Here is a 12,165-nt window from a genome sequence, read left to right on the forward strand (position 1 = left end):
TGAATATCTAAATACACATTATATAATAAAAAAGATATATTATGGTGAGTCTATAAAAATAGGTATATGATGCAAATATTGAAATTTCATTCCTCTACAAATTATTTAAGTTATATCTTATCGAGTTTGACCATATATCTTATATATATTCTATAATATATTGGCAATCATAGAATAAAAAGGTAATTTGAATAATTTTTTTTAAAAAAAAAATCCTGTATTTTCAAGCAATACCATGACCACAAATATGGCATCATCACTTTCATTAAAATTGGCAGTATTTTTAGTTATTCGGTTGAAATCCATTATCTTCTTCTTTCCCAAATAAAACCATTATGATTGCACATGCACCCTCTAATGTAAATTTGTCTTTAATCAAAATTTCTTTTATTTCAATTTTTTTTATTCACACTACATGTTTTGTTATAGTAGAGAGCACCCATATAATTCTTCCATTGAAGAGTTATTAGTTGTGCATAGAAATTTTTTGGAAGCAACTTTCACCTACACGAAGAAAATAGAAAAAGAGATATATACATACCATCAAAATTTTCTGTTTAATTTTCTTTCATCAACAACATGTTCAATGTGGAAAAAAAAAAATACAATGCTACTATTTGGCATCCTACTTGAAAAGAGGGAACAATTTGAATACCAAAAGTAATAATACTTACAATGAGATAGGATTGCTTGGCATAACTAATGAAAAATTGGCTCCCATTTATACTGTTGGTAATTGCCAACATCCATCTTGCATTGTGTTGGAGGAAACGCAAGGCACACAAGATTCATAAAATTAATAAGAAGCAGTCACTAACAGTAAGAGTGGAAGACGACAAATTGAATCATCGACATAGTCATTAGTCCAGAATTTCAGATATGACTTACCATTGGTATTACAAAATCTTTTACAATATTCCTAATCATGAAAAGCAATTGCCTCATTAACGTTCATCCAAATTGAGTTCCTGAGATTTCAAAGACATAAAAACAGGGGTTAAGAAAAAAATAATAATAGAATAGAAAGCAGAAATTTAAGATTAAGAAAATGATTTTTCCCCTCTTCAGATCAACTTAATCAAAATAGATGATTTGCACTATAAATATTTTGATTTAGATTAGATTTTAAGAGTTCAAAATTCTTACGGTAAGAATTAGAGAATATGAAATGATGGGTCAGTAATAAATGGTAATTATTGGGGTACTTATTGTTTTAATAATTATAGTACTTAAAAAGGAAGAAGATAAATTGAATATGTTGTAATAAAATGAGAGAGAAATCCCAAAAAAAATGAGAAAAAAGATAAATGTCTTTCCTGGATGAGAGATGCCACATCAGCCTTTTCATATCCTCCTTTATATATATATTTCTCAATGTGTTTTAGGTAAAAGTCAAGCTCATTAATTAACAATCATTTTTGTGGTTCTTTTTGTCTTGTGACGATGCATCAACATTAAGAGATATTAATTTTGTAATTTTTTAAAAAAAGGTACATCTAAATTTTGTATTTAAAAAAAATAATAGTAGCCATTTCAACTAAATATAGGACCTTAGTTTCAACTAAATACAATTAGAGATTCATGTATTATCTTTAACATTAATTATTTATTCTTTAAATTATTTTTTAATATTAATATTAACCATTATTTAATATAAATATTATATCAATAATTATTTTTTAAATGATGTGCAAAGTTTAAAGTAAATAAATAAATATAATATATGATTTGAGATACATGATATTGTCAATGTTTTGTTCGTTCTTTAAAGTCAAAAGGTGAAATAATAACATGGAATATGGTCCATTAAATACACGAGCTATAATAATACAGCCCATTGTAACACGATCACAAAGAGAAACCATGGGTACGCTGCTCGAAAAATAGAGAGTATAGTATTGTATTGAATTGAATTTAAAGTTTTCTTGGATAACCTTTCTAGAAATTTGAATATTTCTTTTAATTCCTTAAATCCAATTCTCTTTTATTTCACCATTCTCAAAATAATTTCTTTTCATCAAATTAGAAATTTCTTAGATTATTTTATTTTAATGAGCTTGGTAAAATTTATTTACACAAATCAAATCACTTTAAATCAAAAGACATATAAATAAACATGATTTAATAGTCTTAATTTATGTATGCATTTTATTAGTCTATTTTAGAAAAATGATATTTTTTATATTTAAAAATAATTTTACTTTTAACTTTTTTTATTTAAATAATATGATTTACAACAATACACATATTTATGACTTTTTAAAAATATTTCTTTCTTTCTTAAAATTTATAACTAGTCAAAATGTATGATTAACATTGGGATGGGAAAATATTTATTTTTAGTTTTACTACACTTTTTTTGTATTAAAATATTTTAGAAAGAACATACGTTGTTTTGAATAATATTATAAAAGACACGAATTAAAGTTGGAAATAAATACTCCCTTAGTTTCAATTTAAGTTTTTTTTTTTTAATTTGAATTTGAATCGACATGGAATAAAAAATAATAATAAGAAGAAAGAGACCTTAAAATTTTATATTTTTACATTAAAAATATGCATAATTCTTTAAATCTTTAGTTTTCAAATTGTGGTGTAAATTTACTACGATCAGTAGTTAAAGATTTAAAAGTCATAAAAACAGCACAACAAAGACCCTTGGTGCACCACCGAACTTCCCCTTTTATTAAGACCTTTACCGGTCGTTTGATCGGAAACAAACAAATTATTTTGAAATTAATTATTTTGAGATAAGTTATTTCACATGTATACGTAATAACTTATTTTCTCTGTCCAATAATCCTTGCCAACTATTGAATATAATAAATATAATATTTTAAAAAATATAATAGAAAAATGACTATACTTAATGATAAGGGTAAAATAGGAACTAAGGGGTCGTTTGGTGTGAGAGATAAAAATAAATAGTGATATAATAAGAAAATAGTGATGTGATAAATGGATAAAAGTTTTGTATCTTGTTTGGTTGTCATGTTTGAGATAACTTATTCACCATTTATATCATAGTGATGTGATAAGTTATCACATATACATGGTGAAATAAGTTATCTCAGGATAGCTAACCCCATGATAATTAATCATGGGATAACTTGTTCCCAACCAAACGACCTCTAAGTGTAAAATAATCCATGGATTTCATAAATGAGACGAGTATTGTTGGATGTCTCAAAATAGTATAGTGGACAATTACTATAGGACAGAGAGAGTATTTAGTATAAAGGAAAAAATGTTTGAAAAATATTTTAACTTTGGCCGAAATTGTTGTTACGATACCAAACTTTATGGAAGACCTTTTACGCATGCACTATTTAATAGTGTATTTTAAAGGTGTATATGTGCCCACGTGGACACGTTACTATTTATAATAATGCAATATTTATGATGTCCACGTGGGCACATATATACCTTTTAAATACACTATTAAATAGTGTAGGGGGTAAAATGTCATTTCCAAAGTTTGATATTGTTACAACAATTTCGATCAAAGTTCGAATATATTTTAAATTTTTTCCCTAATATAAATGGTGGAATAAATAATTCAAAAATTATCTATACCTCTAATCAAATACATGATAAAATAATTCTATATTTCATAATAAAATTATTATACCTTATACATCATACAAAATGGATTGTACCATTGGAAAAATGTAGAAATTGGGAGAAGACAGCAGCCCATTGGAATCTGTAACTACCATTACCAAAACAGAGTTCTCAAATCTCAATGTCTTCTTTCCTTTATATTCCAATCAACAACTACTACTATTTTAACTTCATTTTTCCTCTCAAGAAAGAGATTCACATACCCTTTTGCTAATTTTACAATACAAGCAAAAAAACAGAACAGAAGAGAGCAAGAAAGATGAACATGTGGAGTAGACATGTTAGATGGCTGTCTACCTCAGTAGCAACAAATAGGAAAAACAATATGGGATGGTGGGACCATGTGCAGCCAGCTCCTAAAGACCCAATCACCAGTGTCACTCAGGCTTTTCTTTCTGACCCAACTCCTCTCAAGCTCAATCTTGGTGTGGTACTGTTCTCTCCGTCTCAATTTATTTGTCTGATTTTGATTTGACTCATAATTTAAGAAACTAAATGAACTTTTGAATGTACCATATGTCCTTTAATTTTTTTTATTACAAAGTTAGAATTAAAAATTGTCAAAAAAGAAAACAAATTGTTTTTTTTTTAAACAGACTAAAAATAAAAGTAATACAAACAAATTAAAACTGAGATGGTAATTTTTTTCTTGATTGATTGATGGTAATTTTATTTTGTTACAACTTCTTATAAATAGGGAGCTTACAGAGATGATAAAGGAAAACCAGTAACTCTTGAGTGTGTTAGAAGAGCTGCTGAAAAGATTTCTGGCTGTGAAATCTTGTAAGTAGCATCTGTTTTTCTTTTTTTCTTTTTGATTCGAGTTAATGATAAAATATTTGGCTAATTCAGAATCGAGATATGTTTTAATATAAATGGAGTGATAGGTTAGTTAGGTAAAGAGAATAATGAATAGTTGAGGTATGAAATTCACGTCAAAGTGATAGTTTTAAGTGTATTTTTACCTTTATTGTTTGCATAAACTGGTGTTATATTTAAGGGCTGATGTTTCCTCTTTTTTCCCCTATGATTGAATAATTATTTTGGTTTAATGAGTGTACTCTAAGCTCATGTTGGATTTGACCAATCATATTTTTCAGAATTTCCTTATCTAATTACTCGAATTTCTCATTTCTTACTTTTCTGAAGTCTGGCTGGCCATTACATGTACGCACAAGCTGTCTCAGACACCAATGGAGTAAAAAATAATAATTTAACAAACTAAGGTGATTGTAGGGATTATTCGGTTAGGGGGACATATTCCTTTCGAGTAAGGGAAGGAGTTCAGTGAAATACCAATTCTGTTTCGAGTAATATTTCTGATTATTTAATCTAGATCTTTAGGATTGAAGAGGATGAAAAGCTATTGTGTATTGGAATGAAATGGCTATAATGATTTATTTATTTTGATTTTTTTTTTTGAGATAAATGTATGGCTATAATGATTTAAGTTGAGTGGTACAACTATTGAGGATTCATGTAGCCAAACTCAACTAGTTTTGAATCGAGAGACTTCATTATTGTTGTTATTGATGGTTGGACAATGTTCTTTCACCAATAGGTAATTAAGTACTTTAGATATACTGTTGGTACACCAGTCATTCCAGACACCAAGTCGAGGTATCTAGATGTGCACTCTCAAAGTCGTTGGAGTGCTTACTTGCCAACTGTTTATGTATTATGCCTTTATTTTACTCTGTAAGTTCATCACACTAGAATGACTGGTGCATCAACAATATATCAGGTGCTGGTTTCACTACTTGATTTCCCTGAATTGTCTGTCAAGGGTCTTTTACATGATACGGTTAGACATGGTTGAGTTATATAATGTTCCACTTTGGGTATATAGAGGGATCACTCATGGCCGTTGTAAGTGGGCTCATAATGCCGCATTGGATGCATAAGAGCATCAGAATGGTTTTGTAAGGATTTTCAGTTACTTCACTCCTTGCTTTAAGATATTTGGTTGAATTTTGAAGTTCATTCATGATATTTGCATAACACGGTATTAGGAATATTTTCTAGGTTCATCCTATTTCATTGCAACCATGACCGTTGCTTTTCTATTGGCAGGGAATCAACTAAAGCAACAACAAAATCAAAGTTTGTGCAGGACTGTGTTAAATTGGCTTATGGAAATGACTCTAGTGTTGTTAGAGAAGACAGGTTTGCTGGTGTTCCAGCTCTTTCTGGGACTGGTGCGTGCCGGCTGTTTGCGGAGTTCCAAAGGCGCTTCTATCCTGACTCACAAATGTTTCTACCAATGCCAACTTGGTCCAAGTAAATGTTTCTCACATTTATACTTCTTTTTCATGCCATGCCATTATTAATAAGTACTGTGATTGAAATGTGTCCTCTTTTGAAGCCACCACGACATTTGGAGGGATTCTCAAGTTTGTACAAGAACCTACCACTATTATGATCCTGGTACAAAAGGATTGCGATTTCAAGCCCTCGTAAATGATATCAAGGTTTGGTGAATTTTCTCTAATTGTGTTGCGAAATTCTTGTTTCAACTTTACCGCCAAATCTTACATCCTTACGTATGAGATTGTGAGCCTTTGTAAAAGATGGCTTATGTTGCTGAGCTATTTAGAGGCCAGCAGTACACTCTGCCATGTGATGATGATTCATTTCAATTCGCGGTATTTTTGTATGTGATTACAATGTTTGCAAGGCGAACTCTTGTTCAGTTAACTCTCTTCTTTTGGAGTTTCGATTACGTTACCTGACCCTATTCATTTGATAATCTCACAGAATGCTCCAGATCGTTCCTTTTTCTTACTTCATCCTTGTGCTCACAACCCAACTGGTGTCGACCCCAACTATGAGCAGTGGAAAGAAATCTCACACATATTTAAGGTTAGTGGCATAACTTGATCCTTTTTTTTCCTCCTATTTATGCGTTTAGATAACTTCTTATGCACTATGTTTGTGAAAAATGTTTTCAGATCAAGAATCATTTTCCTTTTTTTGATATGGCTTATCAAGGAATTGCTAGCGGAGATGTTGAGAGAGATGCCACTGCTATTCGAATATTTCTAGAAGATGGACATCTATTGGGCTGTGCCCAATCTTTTTCCAAAAACATGGGCTTGTATGAACACCGAGTAGGTTGTGTCAGGTAGACAAACTTCAAGTTACAGTGTTCTGCAGCTCCTCATTTTGAACAATGCCGAAATAATACTATACTTTAATTAGTTAAGACTATTCACTCAATCCATTGAACGAACAGAAAACATAAATGGTATAGATCCATAAACGGAGTAATTTCAACTTGTTCATTTTTAGTAATCCTGAGTCCACTTTAGTGATTAGTAGTCCACAAAAATGACCACAAAGTATTTGATTCTTTATGACTTCTTGATTAGTCTCCAGCTCTGAAACTTCCCGTCCTCTCGTTTTCTTTTTGGAAACCAGTATTGTCTCCTGGGATGATAAGCAGGCCACAGCAATCAAGAGCCAGCTGCAGCGAATTGTCAGGGCAATGTACAGTAGCTCACCGGTTCATGGCCCATTATTAGTGTCAACAATCTTGAATGATGCTGATTTAAAGGCACTTTGGGAAGAGGAAGTTAAGGTAATTAATGTAACCATTATGTATGAGTAGTGAGTACTACTTTCTTACCATTCCATTTCCTTACGAACGTACTTATTATATATTTTCACATAAAGGTCATGGTGGATCGCTTAATCAGTATGAGAATCACATTACGTCAAACTCTTGAGGAGTTGAACTCATCTTCGAGCTGGGAACATATAACGAAGCAGGTAACAATTCTTAAGTCTTTGCACAATCGCATACTAAATGCAGCTGCTAATTGTCAAAACTTCAGGTTGGAATGTTTTACTTCTCTGGTTTATCCCCTGAGGAAGTTAACCACTTGCAAAGGGATTTTCATATATACATGACTAACGATGGGCGCATCAGGTACTTATAACTCACTAAGATTTCTTCAATTTCAGTACTGATACCTATATACGCGATGCTGATGACATTATGATAATAAAGGTGATATCAATAATAACATGAGAATAATGAATTTGTTGGTATTTCCCTCATTTGTTCAGCAAGCAAGAGTGGAGGGTATTTTTTCCGTTGCATGTATCTCTCCTCGTATCCCTCAATTCCATTTCTCTAAAAATACTTTATGTTAGAGTTACAATAGAGTATTTGTTTTCAAATTACCAGAAAGCTTGCTCCATCGTATGTCGATTTAGTTGTTTTTCACAAGAAACTGAAGAAAGAAAACAGAAAGAACCAAAGGATTCTCAAATTTCCTCTTTTTTTCATGTTTTTTGCAATTGACATGGCTGATGCAACATTGTCATATGGCAGCATGGCAGGGGTAACAAGAAGCAATGTAGACTACTTGGCAAGTGCAATCCATGAAGTTACCAGTGTAAATAATAGCAACTGTATTGATTCAAAGCATTTTGAATTTGTAGTTTAGCAATTCTTATTGAGATCTTGTGCAGATAACCATTGTCTAATACTGTTAGAGGCTGTTCGGTAGGATGTATTAGAGAAAATAATACAAGTATACTTATTCAGTACTATTTTTATACATAACAATCAATGATATTAGCAATATAAGGGTTATTAATATATTGATAAGCATGGTTAAAGATGGAACTGGCCTTGAATCACCAAGCCAAACATTGGATAAGAACATAATCCCAACAATATAATTAATACATCTTATAATTCTGTTAAGGGGTCGTTTGATAGCTGGATAAGAAATAAATTATTCATGTATTAATATTTGTATTACTTATACAACGTTTGATAGGTAGATAGGAAATAAATTTTTCATTTGTAAAATTAATATGACGTGTGGTTGACAATTTAGAAACTTATATAACTAATACATTACTAATACTAATCCCTACATTACTAATACGTATATAACTCTAACCCAACTACCAAACGACCCTTATAATACATACACTCTACCAAATGACTCCTTATATTTGTTAAAGATGCAAATTTAACAAATATCTTGGAACAAAAGAAGTTTGGGACGCGCTTGAGGCTTCACTATTTTTCCCTCCAACACTAGAATCCGTTCATCTGCAGCTTCAAAACCTAAAGCAGGATGATCCAATTGTCACACAATATCTAGACAAGGCAAAATTGATTTTGGGTGAGTTAACCTCTATTGGACGTCCTTTATGCCTTGCAAACCAGAACATATGCATATTCAAGGGGTCGGGTTCAGAATTTAAAGATATTATCACCGCCTTATTGGCGCGATCTCAACCTGTTACATAGCCTCCTTCTGAACCATGAGTTCATCAATGGTTTGTACTAATTCTTCAACTATGACATCTTCATCAAGTTATTAGGGGACACATAAATTGCCTTGTACTAATTCTAGTTTTAATTCTCATCTCCAACCCTATTCTCTATTTTACTCTTCAAATATAGAGTTCTCTATTTTTTCAGACAATCAACTACAACACAATTCTCTATTTTACTTTTTAAAGAAGAATCCTTTTTCTCTTTCCTCAATATTATATTACTAGTTTCTGGACACGTGCGTTGCGCTTGTGTCCTATGCAATATTTTATAAATTCGTTAGGACAATTAAAATTCAATGAAAACATGCGTGTAATTTGTAATGAGTACTAAAATGCAACAATCGCAAATAAATGTTATGATAATAATTTTACTTTATAGAAAATTAAATTAAAGAACACTAATAGAGAAATATAGAAAAATAAACATAGAAGAAAAAAATAACATACGCATCCTTCTTAAGACTTTAATCATAATCATAATGTTATATAAATATTACATTTAACGGTAGATATCAACGGAGACTAAGCAACTTCAGTAGAACTTAACGGTAGAAAGCTTCTTTCATCCATCTGCAATTTATCTATTTGTCAGGAAATGGAAAATGTGATTTGAAATATAAAAAGAATGAATTTTTGCAATACCCAAATTGTTTCTCAGAAAACATGTTCCCTTCCTAATGTTTGTATATCAGTTTGTTACCAGTTACTTATCGGCTACAACGATCCATCTACTTCTATTACTCTTTTTAATCCCCATTACAATCATACCTCAATTACATGCTTCTTAGAGTCGGCATGTGCATTCTCACTATTCATTTCACTCTATTTGGATCCATTTCATTCTAGTATTTACTACTAATTTATGGATCTCAAACAATACAAGTTCTCTATATTTCCTAATGAGACACATCTTAAGAACTAAAAAGATTCCTAGTGAATTGGCCTAATGTATGTTTACCTTCTTCATGACTAAGCATAATTCCAATGATATGACTATCATATCTATTATGTACCTGATGATGCGATGGAGAAGGGAAAAGTTCACAATTGCAAGATAAGATCTAAAGCAAAGAAAAATAAATAAAAATTAGTAATTAGCAAAGGCAAAGCAAATACAAGAGAAAACTATAAAAAAGATTAGAAGTAAAAAATGATAATTAATTTACAATACATAAATAGGGAATGAAAATTATAACTATTCATATTTCAAAACTGAAGAGTCTATGCATTAGTTATCCCATTCAATTATTTAAATGATTAGAAAACTAAAAAAATTTAATTTAATACGGAAAACTAACTAAATGCTTTGAAAAACATAAAAATAATATACTCCCTCCGTCCCATTTTATATGTCACCTTTTTACTTTGCACTTGCATTAAGAAATGATGTAACTTTACCCTTCTACCCTTATTTAATGTTTTCTTAAATCAACTTTATTAATAAATGACAAGATTAATTAACTATTCTATCAAGGGTATAATAGGCAAAATATGGTAATTTATGCATAAATTTTATAAAATCACAAGTATTGTGGTCCAACTATTTATAGAAATGGATGACATATAAAATGGAACGGATGGAGTACGATTTAAATAGCTAAAGTTGTATGGTTGCTGAAAATTGAGATTGAGCCATTGAAGAGACATAACTCATAATTGATAAATAAAAAATTAACTTTTGAGTTGGATTAATAATTAATAATTAATTAATATATATAATTATAATATTTTTATTTAGTGTAGGGGTAAAATGGTAATTCAACTTTGCACTTTAATTTGAAGCTTCCCAAATTGTAATCCAATTTTTATGTGCCAAAATGGAATATAAAAATTGGAGTTGAAGGGTTAAAATAGAACAAGGTTGAGTTGGAGCGCCAAAATGAAATTTAGGGACAAGTTTAAGGGTCTGCATATGTGTTTGGGCCTTTATTTTTCTATTTCAAATAATCATCCTATAATCTATATAATCTTCATGTAATATAAAAATTATTCTTATCAAATTCTTTATTTAATAAAAAATTATTTTATTCTAAATTTCTAAATAACATAAAGGCAAAAGGGTTTGGTGGACCCTTATACTTGTATGAGTTTGTATTGTGGACTTTCTTAACATTTTGTCAACTGAACTCTTATACTCAATAAAACACAACATATTAAATCCCTCTGACCATGGACCATGCTTATGTGGCAATAATATAGATGAGTTGGCAAGAGAGTGTAACTACACGCCTGTTAAGGCAAGTGAACATGATATTTTAAATTTTAACTTTTAAATTTTAAATTTTAAATTATTAAAATTATAAAAAAATAAAATAATAAATTTTAACAAGAAAAAAAATCCATCTTCTTAACCACACTACCCTCTTTTTTCATCCACCCCCACCCTCACCCATCGCTGCCCCAAGTCCCAACCCCATTTTTCTTTCTTCTCCACACCTTATAGTTATCTTCTTTAGCCGATCTTGGCATTGACACTTTCGTGACGTCAAATTTCATGGTGATTATCAGTGGAGGGAGAGAGCGGCGTTGGTTTCATGGTGGTGCTCGCTGGTTCGCAGTGGTGTGAGAGGGAGAGAGGCGACACTGGTCCTTTTTCGCTGGAATGGGAGGCGATGTTGGTCCCTTTTCCATCAGAATAAGAGGCGGCGAGGGAGTTTGCTGGAACGCCGAGATGATGGAGAGGAGACGCCATTTATGGTGGTTCGCAAAGGGTCGTCGGTGGTGTGAAGAAAGGAAAATAGTGAAAGGGAGAACGAGGCGGGAGATGACACGAGGAACTAGTTACGTCGGCAAAAATGTTTGCTGGCCCGAGCTGGTGGAGTGGCCACTTACGATTGCTGGTTCTGTGAAGGTCGGAGAAGAGGAAAGGAAAATGGTATTGCGGCAGAGGAGCCTGATTTACTTTAAGAAATAAATTAAATTCTTATTATTTTATTTTTTATTTAATAAATTTAGTTAATAATTTTTTAAATAACAATTAGTAAAGAAAATGATGATTATTATTAATTTTAATGACATGGATTTGACATGTCATCTGTTCAAAGAAAAGTGAGCTACACACATGGTAGGAGGGGTTTTAATATTATTATTTTTAATTGAGTTTAAGAGTTTAGTTGATAAAGGGTTAAGTAGAAGTATTCACAATACAAATACATACAAGTACAGGGGTCTACCAGACCCTTTTGCCTAACATAAATTGCAACAAATATTATATATAATACATATAAACGAACAATT

The 12,165-nt window shown here is 31.1% G+C and overlaps 1 protein-coding gene across 2 annotated transcripts; it reads left to right on the forward strand.

Moving 5' to 3' along the window:
- The first annotated feature begins 3,664 nt into the window (after window positions 1–3,664).
- Window positions 3,665–8,235, forward strand: LOC102591539 (aspartate aminotransferase, mitochondrial-like). Of its 2 annotated transcripts, none has more exons than XM_006365291.2 (10): window positions 3,665–4,054; window positions 4,322–4,407; window positions 5,698–5,904; window positions 5,990–6,095; window positions 6,382–6,486; window positions 6,576–6,748; window positions 7,045–7,204; window positions 7,300–7,395; window positions 7,461–7,555; window positions 7,964–8,235. In XM_006365291.2, the coding sequence occupies exons 1-10, from the start codon at window positions 3,884–3,886 to the stop codon at window positions 8,076–8,078; spliced, it is 1,314 nt and encodes a 437-aa protein (XP_006365353.1). In that variant the 5' UTR covers window positions 3,665–3,883; the 3' UTR covers window positions 8,079–8,235. The 2 variants fall into 2 exon arrangements, with proteins under 2 accessions (XP_006365353.1, XP_006365354.1); XM_006365292.2 differs by having other exon boundaries at window positions 3,665–4,049.
- The last annotated feature ends 3,930 nt before the right edge of the window (window positions 8,236–12,165 follow it).

The sequence above is a fragment of the Solanum tuberosum genome, unplaced genomic scaffold (assembly GCF_000226075.1).
Source record: "Solanum tuberosum cultivar DM 1-3 516 R44 unplaced genomic scaffold, SolTub_3.0 scf00546, whole genome shotgun sequence".
In the NCBI taxonomy this organism is placed as follows: Eukaryota; Viridiplantae; Streptophyta; class Magnoliopsida; order Solanales; family Solanaceae; genus Solanum; species Solanum tuberosum.